Source organism: Strongylocentrotus purpuratus, unplaced genomic scaffold (assembly GCF_000002235.5).
Source record: "Strongylocentrotus purpuratus isolate Spur 01 unplaced genomic scaffold, Spur_5.0 spur5_scaffold_16, whole genome shotgun sequence".
Lineage (NCBI taxonomy): Eukaryota > Metazoa > Echinodermata > Echinoidea > Camarodonta > Strongylocentrotidae > Strongylocentrotus > Strongylocentrotus purpuratus.
In genome coordinates this window covers 9703149-9726937 of record NW_022145601.1, presented here as the reverse complement: position 1 = coordinate 9726937, position 23789 = coordinate 9703149, and the positions used below count along the sequence as shown (strand labels likewise).

At 40.0% G+C, this 23789-nt stretch overlaps 1 protein-coding gene across 1 annotated transcript; it reads right to left on the bottom strand.

Annotated features, from left to right (window-relative positions):
* Positions 1 to 4923: 4923 nt before the first annotated feature.
* Positions 4924 to 22746, bottom strand: LOC592062 (DNA repair protein REV1-like). The gene is made up of 15 exons (XM_030986752.1): positions 22485 to 22746; positions 20184 to 20352; positions 18765 to 19847; positions 17353 to 17507; positions 16413 to 16532; positions 15551 to 15771; positions 14927 to 15028; positions 14343 to 14516; positions 13351 to 13764; positions 12607 to 12698; positions 11081 to 11252; positions 9347 to 9552; positions 7935 to 8260; positions 6821 to 6923; positions 4924 to 5276 (listed from the first exon to the last, which is right to left on the bottom strand). Exons 1-15 carry the CDS (start codon positions 22675 to 22677, stop codon positions 5156 to 5158), a joined length of 3651 nt encoding a protein of 1216 aa, XP_030842612.1. The 5' UTR covers positions 22678 to 22746; the 3' UTR covers positions 4924 to 5155.
* Between the last annotated feature and the right edge of the window lie 1043 nt (positions 22747 to 23789).

The window sequence follows — 23789 nt, the reverse complement described above, 5'->3', positions numbered from 1 at the left end:
TCCAGCTTCAGAGCAGGTAACCTCCCCCCAAGGAAAAAACGGTATCATCATGAGCAGACCTGCCCCTATCCCTCATGCGCAATCAGGACGGAGCATGTCAAATGGCATATTTATGGCCTTTTGCCTAACCTTGCATACATTCATCGTGAGGACCCTCCTTCTGCCGAAGCGCTTCCGCCCCGAGGGGATTTTTTGCGGTGGTTGCAGCTTGGTTGGTGGGGGATGGTCAAGAACCGGGTCAAGAACTGAATGGAACTTATAAACCAGGACTTTCGTATGAGCCGCCCTTCCATTCCGCCAGAGGTGGAGAGAGCCGTTAGGGCTCAGATAGAGTTTGAGGGATGGCCAATGCCGTCTTCTCTTTCTCTATCTCCCATCAACTCCCCTGCCTGGGATATTATGTTGGTTACATTCGGTCCTCATGTCCAGATATAATAAAAGTGGATTTCAGAGATTCCTGAAGCGGAATATCTGTCAGGGAGATCATGTGTTAATCATGCAGAAGAAAAGTGATAAGTTCTAGAGTAGATATGATCCAAGCCCTTGGCTTGCTACAGCTGTCAATGAAGGAAGTGAAAAGCTAAAACGCGGAAATGAAAATACTGCAACGAATTTAGATATGTCTGTATCATGTGCATAGTTCATTATTATTTCGGTATATATTGTTGCTTGTTGTGCAAGTCAAACTCTATAGTCCTCGAGTAGATTTACGATGTTGTTTTTTGTCCTCGAGGAATTCTGGACTTTTTATTGCGTAGCCCAGGGCCGCGCTCGTCTAGAGAATCTGCCCTCGTCTTACGTAACGGCAAGGACAGATACTCAGTCGCGTGCGGCCCTCGACTGACCCCGAGCGGAGGCCAGACTTTGTCCTCAGTTTGAGGACAGACTCTGCCCTTTAGCTCGAGGTCGGGTTGTGTCCTTACTGGAAGGTTGGCCTGCTAGAAAATAGTATAAATATAGCTCCCTATATAAAGCCAGGAAAATCTAAAATCAGGAGACTTCTTAGACAGACTTATTCTTGAGACTTCTCCTCAGGACTCCTTTCAGCCGCTTTCCAAATCTGCAGGCGTTCTGATAATTCACTTTACATGACTGTATTTAGTGCCAGTTTAGAGAGCACGATTTCTACCGAGTTGTCATTATTGAAAGTAATAAACGATGAACTGAAATTCACTATCGACCTACTCCATTTCTTCTGTCGCATTTATTTTGCATACGCGCATGGGTGAGAGAGATACTGAGCGAGAACTAAGAAGATACAATTAAGAGTTCGAGAACGAGAGCAGTCTGTATTAAACAGTTGTAATAAAATTTTGTTATGTACAATACCATGCGCTATATGTCACCAGTCCGGAAAGTATCATATTTGCAACGCGACTATGATCTCAAGAATGATCTTAACTGTATTTCCGAGCCTGTTTCGCATTCATTGCATTTCTGAACTCGTAGTCACCGACCCACTATGGGCCCATTACATCGAAGGATTACAAGATAGGCCTGACCAAGCCAATAGGCAAGAGAGAAGATATCAACAGAAGCTGGATAGCCTGCAGTTTAAATAAAAACAAGCTGTAATCTCGACTAATCAGATGCGCTATATATGCTACATGTATATATTCGAGTGCTATTCACTTCTATTTCTTAATTGATTGGATTGGATTTTAATTAATTCACGCTCAAGAAGACAAGATGGCACAAAAATGGGTATTGTTAGATTTTGGAGTAGGAAAAGGAGTGGAAATGGTAGAGACAAACACAGTGAAATAACCCAAACTCAGAAGGCAGGAATTAAAAAGCACTGCATATAACTTCAGCAGAGACAAAACAGTCACATATTCGGACCCGAGGACAAAGAAGGGGGAAAACGCACAACAACAAGGCTACAGTGCGAAGGTCCTGCTATTTGGTGGTAAGCTACTACTAGTACTACTAGTCTAGTACTAGATCTAGATCTAGACCTAGTCTAGGCCTAGACTCTATAGCCTAACGTAAAAAGTCACCGTTAATTTAAAAAAACAAAATATCGCCTGTAAATGTAATAGTGTAAAGCTATCAACAGAAGCTGGATTGCCTGCGGTATAATTTTTTTTTTTTTGAGCTTCAAACGGTGCATTACTACCAAAACAAGAAAAACGGGAGGATCGAGATACAAATTTAGGCAAATAACAATGCGATTACACGAATCAAGGAAGATGAAATAGTCGCTGCCTTGACTTGGGATGAAAGAGGTGAGAAACTAGAAGACGATGTCATTGCATCAGTCCAGTAAGAAAGAAGGGAGATACAAAAGCAGGTGGTGGCATTGATTGGCACAAGAGCAGAAGAAAATGATCTCTCAGATAAGTCATACTAACAAATAAGAAGTTTTTCTTGACTTGATCTATAACCGAGCACATGGAGGCTAACAACTACGCACCCAAGAAGCAAACAATTATTTTGACTCAATAACAAAATTTGGAAGGTTTGTACTCGCGCATGTACTTGTAGGACGATCCCACTTTCCTGAGACACCGGCGTCAGATATTCATACTATCCTTGACAACATGGAAAACAAGATGGGCCTTAACAGGCCAAACCTACTAGAGAAACCATCAATAGAAGCAAGATTAACGGTGGTTTTTATGAAAAGTATTTTTTTTAGCTTCAAAGAGTAAATTAATGCAGAAAGATGATATGGTTGTGAGGACAAGATTTTTTGTTTAAACCGATATCACATTCACAAATTAAGGCATGAAGAATAAACTCAATACTTTCAGTCAACAATGTGGCCTGTTTGGTTAAACTGCACATTGAGTACTGTTACCATGAATGATAAATTCAATAATTTTTTGTTAGTATATTACACATTTTTGCAATTTCAATATTTGGAACATATTTTGTATGCATCCAATATTTCTCATTAATCAGTTAAGGATTTATAATGCAAAATAAATGGTAGATGTACATATATAATATAATGAGTATTTCTCAGTCAATTAAATTCATAAACTTTCATATTTTCACATGACACATGTACACAGCACAATCATTTTCAAATGGAAGAACATAAAAGAAAAAAAAATACATTAAGTGTGAAAGAAACATACACACACTCTGTCAAACATCTCAAATATCAATTGAACAGATTCACAGTACTGCTTTCTTGAGTACCGTACAAGTTATTGCAAAGAGTATTAAACACATTATTCTACCCCATCCATATGGATTAGAAACGAATGTCACACACCACATACACACACATCTCGAACCGGTCAAAGGTGCACGGATACGAGATAAATGGCCTCAGGGCCGACTTGGTCTAGGTGGAAATTATAGCTGAATTGTCCAAGAGCGCCGATTTGATCGAAAATACTTGGGTCAATTTTAGGCCTGAGTCAAACCATTTAACCGACGGTTATCCGACCGCATTCATCAAAACCGTTTAGCATTTCTCGCTCCGGTTAACCGTTATTTGCATACATTTTGGAATGTACTAATAGCCGATGATAAAGATAATCAAAGAAACCGCAGTGTAATGTTACACCCTGGCCGCTGCGCACCAGCTTTCTGGCAGCAGTAATCCCCATGAATGAATTTGTAAACAATAAAACAACCAGCCCCCTTCTCTCTTTTCTCACCCTCTTTATTCCCTTCTCTCTGCAATGTGTTCATCGCTCATGTACCTTTTCTTATTACTGCACTCTCAGCTCACAACTTTCTAAATGTTTACACATTCGATGGTCAGTTCCTCTCACATCCCTTCTCCCCCGAGTCTCTCTCTCTCTCTCTCTCTCTCTCAATATTAATATCCATCCCTTGCCGACTCGCCCCCTAAAATAATGTTCATATATAAATAAAATACAAAAATATTGATAACAATAATAATTGAAGTTTTGGAAATATCAATCAACAAAGTCTTGGATATTGTGAGTAATTTAAGTTTTTGATCATTCTTCTAATTAAGCCGATTAACACAGCCACCCTTTCTATCTAGTCTCACTTGTTTTACTTCTTTACTCTCTCGTGTCCCTGCCTCGTCCATGCAGGGACATGCATGGACATGCTAGCCCATGCATGCTCTCTCAGTCACACACACATGTACACACAAACCTCCGGCGCCCAAATACACTGTACATACACACAGATGGAGAGCTCATGCTTGTCACATGCACACATGTGGGCGTGGCTTCTTGACCTCCCACTGAACTGGGTAGGGTGAAAGCACGCGCGGTCACCAACCTGTAATTTATGCTGGTATCAAACTCCACCCACATAGCTAGAGAACCTTCCTGATTGGTCACTAACTTGGATCAGCTCATTGCAGGGTGTGTCTTGGGTGTGTGTGATACACACTTCCACATAATTTCATATGGCAATGATACATGCAGGGAGCTCTCTCCCTGACCATGTGCAAACATTGCATTGCAAAGGCATATATAAACACATCACAGATCTGCTATCTTCACAGAGTAACTTTGCAAGGTTAATCATGATATCAAATTCAGATGAGGAATAATAAGACATGTTTTATGTTGTTTATTACTGGTCTCTGTTTATCAGGATGACCCAATTTGTGCCATAGTCCGGGGCTGGGAATGCTCAGCCCTACAGTTTGAAGACCAGCAGGGTTCCGAGCTACAGCACTATTACAAATACTGTATTTTCACTTTTTCAGATTATTATAAAACGGTTAAACGAAACCGCCCGTATACTTTTAACGGTTAACCGTTTAGCACAAAAACCGTAATGACTCAGGCTTAGTCAATTTTCATACTACATACGTCTTTCTGAACACCCAAATTTAAGATTCCATGATGAGAATATGTAAAACAGTCACTCAAAATGAAATGTTGACAATTTTAAGTTGAGAAATTCTATATAACATGAAAATCATGGCTATTCATGGCCCTGTGTGTAGTTTGCACGTCCACTCAAGAAAACCAATCGCCATGTGAGGCTAAGTTGGCTCTAGTGAGAAGACCAAATGCCATGTGAGGCTAAGTTGGCCCTAGTGAGAAGACCAAATGCCATGTGAGGCTAAGTTGGCCCTAGTGAGGACTTAGCTCGACCTGAAGTTGCATCGTGGATCATTCAGACACAGTGCTTACGTGGTCTGTGATTCAGTCAGGTTGATCGAGGTAGGCCTGCATCATCATCTCCTGGACGAGCTGTTTCTTCATGACGATGGGGCCATCTTGAGATGAGCGCTGTAGATTTGACCCAAGGTGTGTTGTACCCTGGCTATCACCATGTCAACCGCCTCCAGCCATGGGCTTGATCCTCCTCTCTTCACCGATCTGAAATGGGAGAGCAATGAATGATATAATCAACTTCAAAGCCCGTCTGTACTAGTTTACAGGAGGGATCAGACCACCCTGCAAGGTCACTGGACAGGTGGTTATCTCATCAACTCAGTTCTCAATTAACATAAGAATAAAAGATCATGGGTGAACCAATGGTCACCAATTAAGCATTGTTTGCTACATAGAGGGCGCAAGTAGCTATAAGTAGTGAAGTTGGGCTTTAAAGGCAGCTTGCATTGTTGGGGACTGCTGTTAAGATGAATCACACTAACTAATGCTTGACTGCATGGTAATTTTTTATATCATCAAAGCTCACTTTTATCTTTCATAAATTTTGTATAATTACAAAAAAGGGTTTAAAAATAAAATAGGACAAAAAGAAGAAAAAAAAGGAGGGAAAATGTTTAGATCAATCACCTTCATATTTCTATGAAGTTAATTCCTCAGATCCTGTTTTCAAAGTGGCTTCAGAATAATTCAGTCTTTGATTTCATTGCCACAAATATAATGGAAAATTGATATTCACAGACCACTTATGAACTAGTGGGTGTAAACCAGACAGAGCAGTCTAGCTACATGTAACTGAACAGCACAGTTCCAGTGCTTGAGGGTAAAAGTGACATTTGAGTGTCGCTTGCCTCTCGTCTCGGCACGATGCAATTATTGCATTCAGCTTCATATTGCTACATCCTGAGGGGAGAAGCAACTGATGCAGGAAATAGACGAGCTTGTCCAATCCCCTCTCACAACATTTGTGTCCTTTTCTGCCATCTCGCTTTTCATCATCACTTGAACTCAATAAGTGCCTCCCCTCTCACTTTCGCTTTTTAATCAATTCCTTCTACCCTTATATCATTTTCCCACACAAATACCATCTTATCTCATCTCTCTCTTCTCTCTCTCTCTAACCTTTTTCTTTCTTTCTTCTCCCTTTTCTTCCCCATCTCCCTCTCTCTCTCTTTTTTCTTTCTTCATTTCTTTCTAGAGTCACAAAAGTAACATTTCTCTCTATTTTTCTTCTTCAATTTAACTGTTTTTTCTTTCCTTAAAATAGATACTTGCATCTACAGCATATATATTATCTCATGAGCTCCTACTATCTAAATATTTTAATATATCACTAGAATTTCCCCCATTTTTATCTCTCTCTTCCTTTATCCCTGATCTCTATCATTCTGCCCCACAAAATGTGCACCCTCTCCTGATTTTATTTCTCATCTATCTTGAATTTTAGAAATCTTTCCTACTCCCCACCCCCCCCCCCCCCTTCTCTCTCTCCTCTCATTCTCTTTCCCTCTCTGTCCACATGCAAGTTCATATTCTGCACCTCTCTTTAGAACTACATGTATTTAAATCCCCTTCAATTTAATGGAAATCGTCTCCATACAGATATATCTGTCTTCAGGCCAAATATCAAGTAAAATGATACTTTTATAACGCAACTATTTATAACCATAATTATAGTTGAAATCATATGGGTCATCAAATGACCAAATATCTTGGGCTTGACCATAAAAACAAGCTGTTATCTTTCTTACCTTACAAGACTCCTCATGACATGGTCGACCATTTCCAGGTTCTTGTCCAAAATCAGCTCCCTCAAGTACTGAACGATGAAGCCTATATCCTCATCCACTGGGTCTACAACGGAAATCAAAGACAATATATCAACATTAATGACGAGACCTGGGCCCCATTTCACGAAACTTGTCATCAGTGACAAATGACAGTTTTGTTATAAGCTACTGAAATCCTTGCTTCTGATTGGTTATCAGCAGATTTGTCACTGATTTTTGTCATTTGTCATTTAAAAAAGGCTTTGTGAAAAGGGTCCCATGTTATGTAAATTATTGTTGAGTAGCAATGACCCCAGATACAAAAATATACCCAGGATATACAGAAATGAAGCCCACAAAAAATCTTAGAGGCAGCTCTTTATGCTACTCCTACCCTCCTCTCACTCCAAAGAAAATGAAAAATTACACAAATTAGCAACAAATCTGCTGATAACCAATCAGAAGCAAGGATTTCCCTAGCTTATAACAAAAATTGATATTTGTCACTGATGACAACTTTTGTGAAATAGGGCCCAGATTGGCAAATAGAGACAACAAAAAATAACATTATCAAAAGTTGATTGATTGGGAGACAGTGAGTGTGATTGTAGAATTATACATTTCTCATCCTTATATTATTTTTATTTTTTATATATATATAAACATAATTTTTTTTTTTTTTTTTGGGGGGGGGGGGGGTGGAGACAAGGAAGGAGGTATTAATTATTCATGACTGAAAGAAACTCATAAATTAGGGGTGAGAAATTCCTCGGATAAACTCATACCTTCCATGTGCAGGATGAAAAAACAAAAACAAACAAAAATTTTAAATCCAACAAGATTTTTGTTTTACCATCTGTTGATGCAATCCATGAAAACAAAAACAAGCAATTGCAAGGATAAGAAATGTATCATTCTCAAACACACTCACTGACTCCAAATCAATCAACTTTTGACCATTCAGGGTAATCTTATTTTTTGTTCACTCTATTTGCCAGTCTGGGCACATGTCACAAAACTTGTCATCAGTGACAAATAACAGTTGTTAATAAGCTAGTGAAATTATATTAAAATCCAACAAGATTTTTTGTCTTACCATCTGTTGATGCAATCCATTCCTTCAAGAGCACCTTCACATCCCACAGATGAACAGCACCACAAAGATTAACATCCTCCTCTTCAATCTCTCTCTCCATTCCATCCAACTCCTCCTCAATTTTATTCCTTTCTTCTTGTGGATTGCTCTCCTCATTCCTAAGGTGCTGAGGAATGCTGTCGCTAGGCAACCGTGCCTCCTCAGCCTGCCTACCGTCTCCGGAAGAGAGTTTGGGTGGAGTCTGGATGCGGGTGATGATTTGTTGGATGCCCATCTGCCATCTAGGTCTCTTGGGGTTGTTGGCTTTGCTGGAAGGACTTCCTTTCCTAAGATGGTAAAGACAAACGGCATGTTCAAAACGAAACAAAACAAGCTTTTTAATTGCACTGCCTTCCTCAGTATAATCTTATTCTTTTAATGCAACCTACTAAAAAATTGTGATGAAAACAAATTTTATGTATTTTTTACATTACAATAAATTATCTTGATTCTTGATCTTGATTCTTGAAAATTATATTGTTCAATACAAATTGCATGCATCAAATTTATCACTTTGATGTTTCTATTTATCACAAATAGCACTTTCAACACTGTATAAATTGTTGATAACTACATGCGATTTTTAAGAAACAAATATACAATATGCATATGAAAGATAAAAGTTTGGAAAAGGCAAGTAAATGTGCTTGAAACAAATAACTTGAAGGAAAAAAAAAGTAGACTCTTACCACTGAAAGAGCTGACATTCTGTTCTACAACACATGCTGCAGAGGCAATTGACTAGTAAAATTGTCTACACTAATTCAATGCTTATCTTTGACCCTGTACCAAACTTATACCTGACCCTATTGCGAACCCTAGCTCGTACTCTAAACCTAAAATCCAATTGCAAACACCGTAATAACCCTGTATATTTTTAAGAAATAAATCCCATAGAAGATTGTCACAGAAGCGAATGTTCGACTAGTTTGTGCTAAGAGCGTCGTGAAAATCTTTTTTTGAAGGGAAATTACAAAAAGGCAAAACACCAATAAAACATGTATTTTGTTTAGCTTCTGCAGTCTGCACACCACTCTAGGATAATGTCAGTTGCCAACAACACCACATTCTCCAACTGCTTCTAAACCAAAAAAATTGAGGGGTCAGTGAAACAAAGTCATAACTCCATTTTGGCCATTTTGAGAAAAGGTGGTTTATGTGTCACAGAGCACTTGGGTCTTAAGGAGTTAAGTCTGTGTTTCACTAGACATTGACTTCAATGAGGTGTTGGGTGGAGTTAAGTCTTTGTGTTTCCCGGAAAGCCCACATTTTTCTGAACGTTTTGATATCAAATACTAATTTTTATCAAAATATGGATTTACGTCTTTAAGTCACTGAACCCTTGAAATGTCCTTCACGATGAAACCCCTTACCGTGGTCTCCCCCTCTTCCTGATCTTGAATGGGCTCTTCCCTGGACTCTCTTTAGCGGGGGATGCGGTCTCGGGTCTAGTCTCCATCTTCCTGGTCTCTTTCTCGGGTTCGAGCTCATGGTGAGCCTGTGTCTGCTTTCCTCGGTAAGCAGATCTTAGTTCCTCTTGAAGCTCGGCCGGTAGTGCCTCGAGGCATGATGGATCAATCTGAAGGGACAGTTGAAAGGCAATGTCGGGTTAACATCCACAGAAGATTTTTAGGACATGGAAGAAATGTATGACTGGGATAATCAAAGGACATGCAAAATCTGGGGGAGGTTTCACAAAACTTGCCATCAGTGACTGTAACAGTTTCTGTTACAGTCAAACCTGTCTATAGCAACAAAAAAAGGTGGTCTTTATAGCCAGGTGGTCTTTGTAGACAGGTGATCACTTAACCCTTACTGTACTGGGGGGGGGGGGCCTGGGAGGCCCCCCCCCTCGACATTTTCAGAGATCGCGCCGCAACCGCTTGGAATTTTGAATTGTCGTTTCATGACTTTTTTCCCTCAAGTCTTACGCACATTTTGATACCATTTTCGTCAAAATCGGATATACCTGTAAGGCGTTACATAACAATTAGTATGCGCATGTCATCAAAAAAAAAAAAAAAATGAAAATCGCATCAAAATTTGCATAAATTATCATTATTAATTACATTAAAATAACTTTTTTGTGTTAGAAAAGAAGTTTCATATGAATAATGAGTTTCAACACTCAAAAAGTGGAGTTTGACACGTTTTCGGTAAAATGCATAAAATTAGTGCATTTTGCATAATTAATTAGGCTAACAACAAAAATTTGCATATTCGGAAAAAACTAATCATACCATCTTGTTCCTTACGTAAATATCTACGAACATGCAAATTTTCGTGTTCATCGGACAATCGATGGCCGAGATCATAGGGGGGGGCCTCCCAGGCCCCCCCCCCCCCCCCCCCCCCCCCCAGTCAGTGGGTGCTCAAAATAGCCCAGTACAGTAAGGGTTAAGCAGGTTTGACTGTATAAGCTAGTGAAATCCTTGTTTCTGATTGGTTATCAGCAGGGTTGTCACTGATTTTTGTCATTTTACGTTGAGAAAAGGCTTTGTGAAACATCCCCCCCCCCCCCCCCCCCCGATCTACTTTCATCTCCAGCCAATTTTGATATTCCTTTTGGGATTCAGGTTCACAGTAAGCAAGTAGATGACTTCCTTGATAAGCTGATCTAGACTCACCATTGCCCATCATTCAGTGGTTGTGGTTGAGGAGTACAAAACCCTGTGCATGTAAGCAAAGTTGGACCTAGAATCTGTGTGGACCATATTCAATGCAAGCGCATACAGGTGGGCTGACTAGTTTACTTACTAGTTGCTTTGACTTTAGTTTAGATTGTATTCAATCTTACAATAACTCTTACTAGAGGCACTATTTGAAGCTCGCATTTTAAAAATATTGTACAGCACCATGGAACGAACCCCTAAAACCTTTGGTAAAATTATTTCACTGATTGGTACACTTTAAAGCCCCTCTGCACTAGTTTGACCAGGAGGGATAATACATGTACCTCCCTGCATGGTCACTGACAGATCAAATCAACTCTCAATTAACATAAGAAAAAGGGGATCATGGGGGACCAACAGGCACCGATTAGGCATTGTTTGCTATATAGAGGGCGCAAGTAGCTATAAGTAGTGCAGTGGGGTTTTAAAGCTCACCTGAGAGAAGGACGGAAGAGCTTCCACTACACCTAATGATGATGTTCCCTGGTTAGGATCATCCTGCATCAGTTCTTCTAAGATACGAGGTGGTACCGACCCGACCACACCTTGGTCCCACCTACTTGAATCTGTGATGCCAGATGATGTGCTTGGTTCGGATGTGTCTTTACTGCAAAAAGAAGAACGGAGTCGGCTTTATATCAACAGGGATCATTGTTGTGTTGTGGGTTGGAAAGTAATAACTATTAGGCTAAATAAATATAAGTATAGAGACAAATAAAATGGAGCCTGCAGAAACATGTGTGGTTGCTTTGGTAGTTTAATCCAGACTCAATATCCATGTGCTTTAACATGTGCATCAATCTGTGTAGAGAACATGAGACCCTTGCATACACTTGCATTGTGTGTATGCATCTTTAATATGAATAACAATGAGCAGTGCCTAAACAGCTGCACTGCATTTTCTAGGTTAGCTTCAATGGCATGTTAGTCTCAATGCACCTGTTTCTAAACATAACATTCATCTCAAGAAGTAGTTTCAGAGACGAAGAATAATTTGGAGTAACTGGGCCTGATTTTAGAAATACATGTACAGCTGAAATGCACACAATAATGCCTCTGCAAAATATACAGAACTAATAGAATGCTACATATGAATGGGTTTTCTTTCGGTTACTAGTGAACAGAAAACTAAAAGTTCACAGAAGACAATATCTACCCAATTTCAGCTACAGCATAGCTTCAAAACTGAATGATAAAGATCTATTCAAGTAATAATCAATTTACAATCCAATTTCCGGAAGACAAGAGATTGTGAAACTTTCTGAACCATGAGAGTGCAGTCATTAAACACAACGTCAGCAATTAAAATGGACAGTGAAATTACATTTACCTCATCCAGTGTTGAATAAACTTTGAATTTGAATTTGAACTTTGAATTTGAATTTAATACTTTATTTTGAGTTGTGAATGATCCATACAGTCCTGGAAGAGGGTAGCCACTGTACAGTATGCACTTTTATCAGGGTACATGTTACAGCAAGAACAAATCATCTATTTGAATCCCGGAGGGCATTCACTCTGTGTGAAATGATGTGAGCTAACACTTTTCTGGCTCCAAACAGATGAAATTACACCAACTTAAAGAGAGAGTTCCGGGATAAAATGACAAATTATTTGTGAGCGTTATCATTGTTATTACTAAATAGGGAAGAACATCAGATAAAAAATGTTCCCTGAAAAGCATTGCTCTTCAAATGCTTTCATATTCTAAATATGGCATGTAACAACATAAACATCGGGTTGGATTTTTATGCCACATGTTTGTGTAGCCCCTTATACATCTTTCTGTGTACAGTGCTTGTAACTTTACCAAGACTGGGCCAAATTTCTTATCGTTTTGATGATTCCAGAACCTTGCAGTACACACCAATACTTACATGCTAGATGATTTGATCGATTCCACACCGTTTCTTTCATAATGCAATTGCATGACCAGAACTCAACTTTGTCTTTAAACCTACCTTGCTGAATGTTTTGATTTCTGACCCCTGTAACTCTCTAGGATTTGTTCCTGCAGGTCCTTTGGAAGTTCTTGAAGTACTGACATATCAATCTGTGGTGGAACAAAAGACACACACATTGATAGAAACTGAAACAAGACATACAAATATGTCAATCCCAAAAGGGAAGGATTGAAACAAGAGATTGAAAGAAGAGATTGCAAGAACAATCAAACAAATGGCTTCTTTAAGGATTGTAGAGTTTACTTTGCAAAAATGGTTTTACTTAACTCATAGATGAATGAACATGTCATGTCCTACAGTCCTTTATTCCTAAACTCCTGCATAGCTAATAAAGTCATTTCTGTTCGACAACCGATACAGGTTCGCATATTTCAAATTGAATCCCTAATTAATATATATTAATTATAACCACATCCAAGTATTCATATTACAGAATTAACCATAAATAGGCTTAGAGAAAAATTTATCACAAATGTTAAGAGAAGTGTCTATGCCACCAAGGTTTTTGAAGAGTTGGTAAAAACAACTTTAAAGTGTTACAATATTTTACGTGGAATAATGTTTTTATTGTGAACTGGGCATAAAAATATAATCAATGGAAGTACACTGTAAAATGAGGTTACCTGTTTTAGTTTTAGGGTTTAAAAAATACATTCTCGGCCACAAGAACCTGTTTCTCACTATTATTCAATGGGAACTTATGTTCACAGAATGGAAGGGGTTTAAAATCAATTACAATACCTGAGAGGGGGACGGAAGGGCAAGATGGCCGGACAGACGGCTCGACTGCAGGTCCTTTGGACCAGGAATGAACGGTAGAGGGGGAAGGATGGATTTCCTCTTCTTCCGTGGTGTCTTTGAAGTAGAGTCCTTAATAACATCAACCGCTGAAACCTCAGCATCTGCAGAAGTTTCAGCATCTGCTCGCCTCTTGGACACAAAATTGAGCATAGTTCTCACTTTAGGTTTGGACCCTGATGGGGCAGTTGATGCTGATGATAGGCTAGTGGACTGATCTGTATCTCTATGAGTGCTTTCGACAGGGTCAGGTGCGATGTCAGCAGGCTTGGGTTTTGTCATGAAGGCTGTAATGGATTTGCTGGGAAGGGTTCCGGCTTGAGCAGACGAGCTGAGCTTACTGAGCTGAATTCCAACCTGTAGACAAATGTCACCAAAAAAAAAAAAATGTTAGTACAAGCATATACTCATGTCTACATCTTGAACTTGTACATCTTTGCATTCTTTCTGAATGACTTGAATGACCTTGCATTGACCTCACATATATCCCTTGACCTTTGAACTTACTCCTCTCATATCTGAGGCATGTAATTATTTATTTGATTTATTAAATATACTAATTATTATTTAATTATAGCAGTTTTTTTTAGCCTCTCTCCATTACAAAACTAAGACCTCTCAGCAATACCCCTCTGATATCCATAACTGTGATATCTTCTCCCTTGAGGAGTTTATTGGTTGATATCCCGATCTCTTGGACGTCATCTGTGGCTTCCCCTAGTGTACATGACACCAAGTTTTTTTTAGAAAAGACCACTGAACTTACCAAAGAATCTAAGACATTTCCTTGTTCTACAACTTACCCTTCTCAAATCTACAACTTACCCCTCTCATATCTACAACTTACTCCTCTCATATCTACAACTTACCCTTCTCATATCTACAACTTACCCCTCTCATATCTACAACTTACCCCTCTCATATCTACAACTTACCCCTCTCATATCTACAGCTGGGACCTGTAATTCTTTCAGAAGATTCTTGCTCTCTTTCTGGATCACCTGGACATCCTCCGTAGCTTGGCCCAGGGTACATGACCTTGCCTTGTCCTCGCATATGCCATGACCCATGAACTTTGAAGTTTCTTTGGGGGCATCAGGATGACGAACCTACAAGGTGCAAGGATAAAATTGTGACATGAATATACCTGGGAATATACATGGGAACTAACCCAAATCCGACCAAAGGGAACACAGAAATTAACAGAGATGAAGGACACAGTGTGAGAGATACAGATGTGGACAGAGAGAGAGAAAAAAAAGAGAGAGAGAGAGAAAAAGAGAGAGAGAGAGAGAGAGAGAGAGATGAGGGGGTGGGGTGGGGGGAGAGGAGCAGACAAAAAGGAAAGATATACAGAAATAAAAGAGATAGAGAGGGGAAGAGAGAGATGGAGGAGAGGGGAAGAGAGAGATGGAGGAGAGTGGGAGGGGGAGAGGAAGAATTAGAAGAGGAAGAGGAAGATAGAGAGAACATAAAAAAAGAAGAGAGTGAGAGAAAGTTTTTGTATGAGATCACATACCTTTAGTTTGATAGTAATAGTCCTGGCAAGCATCTTGATTGCTGTAAGTCTCTTGTGGACCTCTGCTGCCAGCTCTGTGATGAACTTCTCTGAGTCACTTTCCTGAAATATTTGATAAACAATGGATAAACTCATTTCAAACGGCGTCTGAACCACAGAGACCAATAATCACAGCACACATGCAAAGGGTATTCCACAAGCCTAAGAATGCACCTCATTTACATACATGAATCTTTTAATGGGGGGGGGGGGGGGGGACATAATTGTTGTTTTTCCCTGTAAGTAAATAACAATTACATTACATTACTATTTGATGCTCGTGTGTTAGCTACCATCTGAAACTCAAAGTTCACTTAATAAGCCATGCAAGTCTACCACAAAAGATTTCCTCTAAACATTTGTGTGTTTATGTTTGTGTGATATTTTGAGAAATGTATCCAGTTAACTCTGCATAACTTAATTTTCGCTACGCTGAATCTATATATTTTTTAAACAAACCATGCACAAAATGTGTTAACACTTCCTAAGCCAAATTCTGCATTATAAGCCAAAATATGTTTTTGAGGATCCAACGGATTTGAGTCGACTGTATTGGTGATAATAAAGAGCTCGGATGCTACCCACCTGCTTGAATCGGATGCCATAGTTGACCTCTGCCGATACAGATTTCCTCTCCTGCTCCTGTCGTATCGGTCGATCATCCAGCCCACGGCAGAATCCGTAGAGCAACTGACCGGTCTTCTGTCCAAACTCCTTCTGTACGGCTCCCAAGGACAGCTGCTGTAGGTCAGCACAGGTCTTGATGTCCAAGGTCTCCATCTTGCGAGTTGTAGAACGCCCAACCCCTGGTGGTCATCATGAGAAATATGAAGTATTTCATACCAAATCCTCTCATATCAATTCTTGATGCAGAAATACATGTATGAAGATTAAAATCAGCACAGGGGTTGAACCTATTACAAATTCTTGCATAAGTATAGAAATCATATGGCCTCGGTTTTGGGAGTTCTGGTCTATCTCATCTACGTTGGTCATTACAAGGAATTTTAAACAATTCACTTCAACATACGACGATGATGATGATGATTCACAGCATTTGTATGGCGCTATATATCTGTTTCAAAAAAACATTCAAAGGTACGAGCTCCTCCAGTAAAGTTAGCATTTAAATGTCTGAAGAAAGTTGTGAGTTTTTTGAGTGAAGCTTTGAAGTGGTCCAAGTTGCCAATTTCACGAATAAATGGTGGGAGGGAATCCCACAGTCGAGGAGCAATACAATACAATGTAGCACATGAATGAGAACATTTTTGCTTTATCACTATAAAGTAGAACCTACCAGTTATGTTTAAGTAGATTTTGTTTTTATAAGTCATTAAAAAAGGTAAATTACAAGCAGATGGATGAATTATCTACACACGAAAATTAATACCAAACTTGTCTGATAGACTAGGAATTTCATTCAGAGAGAGAAATGTCTTATTAATACCTGGCAAGTCTTTGACTGGTTGGGTCCGGATGAATGCATCTGCAGCATGAGGCTCTACGATGAACTGTCCATTGGGTTTGGCCACTCGGGTAGCCATTCTGGCAAGAAGGATGTTGGATGCTAACGTAAAAAGAAAATGCAGAAGATATTATTTTACATATATAAACCCATAGTCAGTTTTGCTAAGCTCCCAAAATCTTCTCTGTTAGATTTTTTTTTTTTTTTTTTTTTTTGGGGGGGGGGGGGGATTAATAACAGAGCAATCAAGCTATTGTGTCTCATGATATGATACTCACTACATGTCAGCTTTCAGTATAGATGATCTTTTAATAAAGCATAGATCAGGCTACATAGGAAGTGAAAGGACACATTTGATGTCAATTTGTGTTCTGAATCAAAATACTTGGTAATGTAAGGGACATCAAATAACTACATTTTGGACTTGCCCTGCATGATACTAGCAAAACTTACCTGCTGTGAGTTTTTTTAAATTTCATTTTTTAAGAGTGCAATATCAAACACACAAGACTCGGTGCCTTGCTGACATTCAAAATTCCATGTAAGTTGCAATGCTGCAAGATATCTCATGTGCGTTCACTGGTGGTCCAAGAGGGGGTTTAAACATGTAACTGAGACAGGTTTGAAAATCAGCTACAGCTTTCAATTTTGATTGGACAAGTTTGAAATTCGGCAACAGGTTAATGTTCAGTCTCAACCAAAGCTATTTATGAAATGTTGGTTAGAAAGTGCTTCAAGAAATGGCTCATTTTGCACCAGCATTCATCTTAGAACCTTAGAGCCTCAGCAAGCCCTGGACTCAGGCTTCAAAGGACTTTCTGCTTCACATGCATCACTTCATACTCGTTCCCGTTTCCAGTTTTACATGTTTGATTGAGGACCACTCTGGTTCACTGAACACGTATACCAGACAGCGACCTACCTATTCCTGCCGAGGCATTGCACTGCGTTTGATCCTTGATCTCCTTCCTCAGCATCTGAACAAACTCTTCAGCAGAGGCTTTGGTGTCTCTCAAGATCCCCGAGATGTCAACAAACATTTCATCACAGCTCACTGCCTCAATGTCATGCGTGTAGCTGCAACGAAAGAATAAAATATAGCAGTGCATGTTTAATCAACAGTTTTGGAGGGAGTTATTAAAGGTCATTCACAATGTTCAATCAGTACGGTGGTGAGGTGAATAGGTGCTCTGACTGGTAGAGCTAGTTAGTCTGCCTAGACCAAATTGATAATCAGTTTTCTTCAATAAACTTTGAAAAGTCTGTCTGAGAACAAAATCTATCAAGTTAACCCTATTTTAACTGGGCTATTTCAGACCAGGTTTTTACTGGGGGGGGGGGGGGGTCAATTTGACCCCCCCCCCCTAAGATCTCGGCCGTTTCACCGCCGATCACCGCGAAAATTTGCATGCATGTCAAGTGAAGTGTATAGAATACTATGGTAATTTCAAATTTTTGAAAAATTCACTCATTTGCATATTTATGGTAATTTATGCAAATAAGGTCAGAAAATTCACATTTCGGCCCATAAATCATAGATTATTCATATTTAAGTATTCTTTTTCACTACATATATTTATTAGACCATTTGGAATAATAATACAACACAAAAAATTGGAAGAGCCAGGTTATTCCTTATGTTATCTCTTGTTTTTATAATTTCTTATGTATTTCATTGTTTTTTTAACTTACGTATTTTAATGTTTTTGTTGTTTTATTTCATTTATAACTACAATTCAACTATTTTGACCGCAAAACAAACATCTAAACTTTAAACAAGACTGAATAACCAATGTTTTATCTATTTTTAGGAAAAATGACTTTTACATATGTTTTGTACACAAATCACGAAAATGAGCGATTTTCGGGCTGACATGCAAAGACAAAAGGTCACGCGACCTTGTAACCGTAGGTCCGATTTTCAAAAAAATCGTTTTAAAAGATGCGTAAGACTCGAAAGTAAAAAGTCAGGAGAGGAAAATTTTATATCTGCCGCGGTTTCGGAGTAGTCGCGAAATTTCTACAGGGGGGGGTCAAATTGACCCCCCCCCCCCCAGTTAACGTAGGGTTAATGTGGATTTCTTGATCACTTCTGGTGATTTTATAAATTTGAATTATTTGACAAAATTCTCATTTTTGTTGTTTTTGCTGGGCTCTATTTTCAATTGCTCTTTTTAGAGTCCTAAGGGCCAACTACCCTTGATATCCCATCACTACGCCCCCCCCCCCCCCCCCCTCCCCTTCCCTTTTCAACAAAATGTCTCTAGATAGTGTATATCTTTTGCCACAATGACATCTTTGAGGAATAAGACAGCACTAAATACCACTCCTCACCTGGCAACGATGTCATACAGTTTCTGTGAGACTCTCTTGTAGCCGTCAAAGTCGTAGGGAATCGTCTGGAGTTCAGGGCACAGCGACTTGGCCCTCCCCATGAACATACCATTCTTCACGCCCGCCTTCCTAGCTACGTAGTTACAAGACGCAATCTCAGCCATTGAGTGGAAGGTTTCCTTAGGTTTGCCACTGGACGAAGACGATGATGCGCCTCCTGCTGTACCTGTACCTGTCACTTTGGCATCTGAAGAACTGTTGCTCTGATCCTCCTTGTGGTTCTGGCGTGCGGCTTCAGACCCATACTTCTTCTCATAGTACTCGCGCTCAAACTGACTGATTTCTTGTCTATGTTCAGACATGCCACTCTGTCCTTTGGAGTGTGTCACTGCCACAGGCTTGTCAACAAGGTCAGGTCGCTTGATCAGTCCAACCGATACAAAGAAACAGTCCATGTCAATATGCATGATCCTTCTCATCTTCTCTTTTCCTTTTGTGGTCTTTGATGAACCTGTTGCCCGGTGTTCACTTTCTTTGGGATCTATCATGGCATCCTCACTCCAGTCTCGATCATCATCCTCTGTACCAACCACTCCAAGTTCACATTTCTTTGCCTGTCTTTGGCTCTTTCCTTCTTTCATGATGGCTAGGAGCCTCTGCCTTCCTGGAAACGTGGCATCTCCGTTGCTCTGGAGTGCATTAACATAGGCCTTGCACTCCGCTCCCCATGTGGATATGTAATGCAGCCGGGAGTTGCTGTAAAACTCCGAGAGGAAGTTGGAGTCCCCCGCTGTGGCAATGCCAAACGATCTATTGGCTCTGCCCTGGACATTTGCATCCACTGCGGCAAGACTCTTGTCTGCTTTTGAAAGTGTAGATCCTTCATCATCTTCCTGTTCTTGAGAGACATCATCACTTCCTCCTTTCTCTGGAGCTGCTTTAGGGATAGGTGCTGGAATACTTGGAGCATCGGGTTTGACCCCTGGTCCTTTGGAAAACTGCAGGACTGCTTGGTTTTGCCGTGAAGACCTGTCTGTGTACAGCTCATAGGGTAAGGAAGGAAGCAGGCGACCAGCCTCGATACTGCAGAGTGAAAAATTCAAAATAAAAATGTCTTCCTCCATTTTCCTGATCATTCAACACACACACAAATGCTTATAATGGGTGTCTACTAAACAACTTGCTTGTCTACAAGGAAGAGTAAGAACTTTGAATCAAAATAATTTAATTTCTTTCTTGAATGGCAATTAAAATTGCAGTTTGGAAGTCATCAATAAGTCATCAATCCTCATAACAAAATCCCTTGGAGAAGACTTTAAATTACCAGTCCTCTGGATGCTCACTTACAAGCATATGCTTTCTTAGGTCAGTCAGGTAAAAGCAAACCCATCCAACCAAGGTATTTTCACCATAAATTACCTGTTTGTTATCCAGTCTGGCTTCACAATCTTCTCAGTTTTCAACTGTCTTAATTTTGCATAGGGCAGATTAGTAGCAATGATGTGCGTGACCCTTGACACAGAGTAGTAATGCTGGTACATCCCACCATGTATCGTCATGAGTCGCTTCAGTTCATCTGACGAAGGATCTGTTTAGAATGAACAAAAATAGAGTCAGAGGGCACTAAGGCTGTGCACAACAGTGTAATGAGGTACCCGAGTACACTTCCAGGCTTACAAGCGAATACTCGAATATGTCATGTTTTTTTAAATAATTTTTTAGATTTTTTTTAGATTTTTAAAGATTTTTTTAGATTTTTTTAAAGATTTTTTTTAGATTTTTTTAGATTTTTTTCATTTTTAGATTTTTAATTTTTTAATTTTTTTTGCCACCACCATACCACTGGTCCAGTATCCCAGTATCCTTGAAAACACATGCAATCTTACTTCGAGTTGCAGTTGAAGGCGCCAATTTAATAATAATAATATTAGTAAACAGTAAACAGTGCTGGTTTAAACACCAAAGATGGCAGAATAATCCATTGTCCTCCGAGTCCAAACAAAAATCCGGACATTTGGTCCCAGTTTCTGAGTGGTGAGCTTGACAGTGCTCGAGTTGGAAACATTTTTACCGACGGTATCACGCCAGCGGCCGCCGCTTTCCCTGGCACGGGTAAGCGTAGGCCTGGACAGGTTTTTTTTTTTGCTTGCTGCCGAATATTTGGGTACGAGAAATCGTACCCGAGTAGTTGTCAACCGTGCGTGGAGCTTGTAGAAACATGTGTGGTTGATTTGGTAGTTTAATTTAGACTCAATATCCATGTGCTTTAACATGTGCATTAATCTGTGTAGAGAACATAAGACCCTTGCATACACTTGCATTGTGTGTATGCATCTTTAATATGAATAACAATGAGCAGCTGCACTGCATTTCTAATAGCTTCAGTGGCATGTTAGTTTCAATGCACCTGTTTTCTAAACATAATAATACACTTCCCAAGTTATTCATTTTATAGGGTATAGACTAATACATTACCAAAATTATAGAATTTAGGCAGAAATAACAGTCTTGCGGAATTTCTAAAATAAAACGGCGAGACATTTACTTACTACTTGGGTATACTTGGGTGTTGAGACTGGAAGCTTAGCTTATTTGTGCCTCTTAATTGTCAACCTTTCACAATCACATGTATCGAGTCTACCGATAACAGATTATAATTACCCCCCCCCCCCCCCTTGGGGTGAGTGGCAAGGGTTCCCCATAAAAGCCACATCAGACATTTAATTTCTGTCTTGAAATTCCAGGGCTGTCAAATGTCAACCCTCCCGCATTTGGAGGGAATCTCATGCCCCCACGCTCATTCTCCTGCGCTTTGAGGAAGAATCTCCCAGTTCATGAAAAAACCTTTCGCCAAACATGGTAACCACACTTTCAATTTACCTTTTTTTGGGGTGCTCAATCAAGGGAGGGGGGGGGGGGGGGTAGTGAGCACTATGAATTTAATATTTTTTGTTGTTTAACTCAACACCCCTAGCCACTCCGGCGCTAGTGTAGCAAGGTATCCAAAATATAGCCTACTAAAACAGACCCCAAATTTCAGACCCCAAATTTTGTGGTCATCATTACCCTAACCCTAACCCTAACCCTAACCCTAACCCTAGAACCCTAACCCTAACCCTAACCCTAACCCAACCCTAACCCTAACCCTAGAGATAATGATAAACACGAAATTTGGGGTCTAAAATTTGAGGTCTGTTTTAGTAGGCTATATTTTGGATACCTTGCTACACTAGCGCCATAACTCCCCCCCCCCCCCCCCCCCACACACACACACACACAAAAGATGTTTGCATACAATCTCCCTTGAAGCAGTTCCCCAAGTTGACAGCCCTGTAAATTTCCCAATGACATCGTCACATTGCCAATCTCCAACTCCAGGCCATGCAAATTGCCAATCACATCAGCTCACACTACTCTCTCTCCATCAAATTTACTCTCACTCTCACTCTCACTATCACACTTAATTTAAGTCACTATGTTGATCCTTTAATAATCAATGCTTTCATTTGTGAAATAGATCTATGTAGAATATCACTGATGTCAAATCTTCAAAGAGTGTCAACAATAACTATCGTCATGAACGTCATGAACGTTGGGACAATGCAATGCTAGCTGAGCTGGGCAATGCCGCATGGCCATGGAAAATGCAGATCCCCGATCTAATAAGCGCTCAGCGATTCGCTCTTGTCGGGCCACGCTATACCGTCGGCTTAGACCTACCTGTGTAACCGTTCACATGGATAGTGACCCCGCGGAAAATGTCCGTCGACGTTCCCGATTTCTCTTTATTTGTAGGTGCATCACCTCGAAACTGTTCCTCGAGTTTTCGTACCTTCTCAGACATGTAGCCTCCATGACTTTGATCTTCATGTTCAGACTTATTCTTAATATTAGAAGAACCTCTCGAATGCATGATGCTTCACAATTTCAGATTTCGCTCCATCAGCATAAAATGTAACAAGTGGCAGTTTCAGAGCTAGAGAGCTAGAGACGGCCAACTCGGCAATATTTTGTATCACGCGCGCAGCTCTATATCGCGCGCAGTATACAGTGCATTATTTTGTTTACATGTTTGTGTAGATTTGGTGGGTAACAATATCTCCTTCTTCTTCCTTTTGAGTACAGACCTGTTTACAGAGTATTATCGTACTATACTGTGGGTGTGTGCAGGTGGACCACTAAACCGGGGTTGCCCCCTACGAATAGTGCAGTGGGTTCTTAACGTGCAAAGGTGACTCTTCTCTACACGGGACCTCCATTTAACGTCCTATCCGAGGGACGTTATCGTCCTGTCCTCCCCCTGCAAAATAGGTGAACATGCGATGAAGTGGCATATAGACTATATTAGCTAACTCACAGCTGGAGGGAGGTCCGAGGGCGAACCTCTTTGGTTATAATCCAATAATGTATCATGATTACCATCATTCTCAAAAAAAAAAAAAAAATCCACAAAGGATTAACAAAACAAAATGTGAAAAAAATTATGCTCCTAACTCCTTGCGGAAACCTGTTATTTCCCTGCGTACGTAAACTGTTAGTGTAATTCATATTTCGTATATCACCCGTTTGCAAGCATCCTCAACCTCATGTTGCAACATGTCGTCTGACATTACCATTGGCGGATTCAGGGGGGCACAGGGGGCACGTGCCCCCCCCCCCCCGATAAAAAAAGGAGGAAAGGGAGAAGGAGGAAAAAGTAAAAGGGAGAAAAGGAGAAAAAGGAGGGCAAAAAGAAAGAAAAGGGAAGAGAGGAAAAAGAAGAATAGAGGGAGGATAGAATATGCCAGTTTACGGTTGCAGTCTGCATGAGCATGAGCAGATAAAGGTCGATCATTTGTACCAAAAAGGTAAAACCAAGGAGTGTAGTAACTCCTTGGTAAAACCCACATAGATGAAGATTGAATATGCGCTCATGAAAGTTATGTAACATTATTCATTTATGCACCAACGGTATATTCTAAGATACGCAGGTGGAAGTATTCTTTTCAAGAGGGCAAACAAAAGGTATTCATGAAGCACATCTAG

Coding starts and splice junctions, on each gene's coding strand:
- LOC592062 (XM_030986752.1), bottom strand. CDS start 22,677: ATGCATTCGAGAGGTTCTTCTAATATTAAGAATAAGTCTGAACATGAA. Junction 11,253..12,606: donor AAATCAAAACATTCAGCAAG/GTAGGTTTAAAG, acceptor TTCTTTTTGCAG/TAAAGACACATCCGAACCAA. Junction 9,553..11,080: donor CTCTTCCGTCCTTCTCTCAG/GTGAGCTTTAAA, acceptor CTGTCCCTTCAG/ATTGATCCATCATGCCTCGA.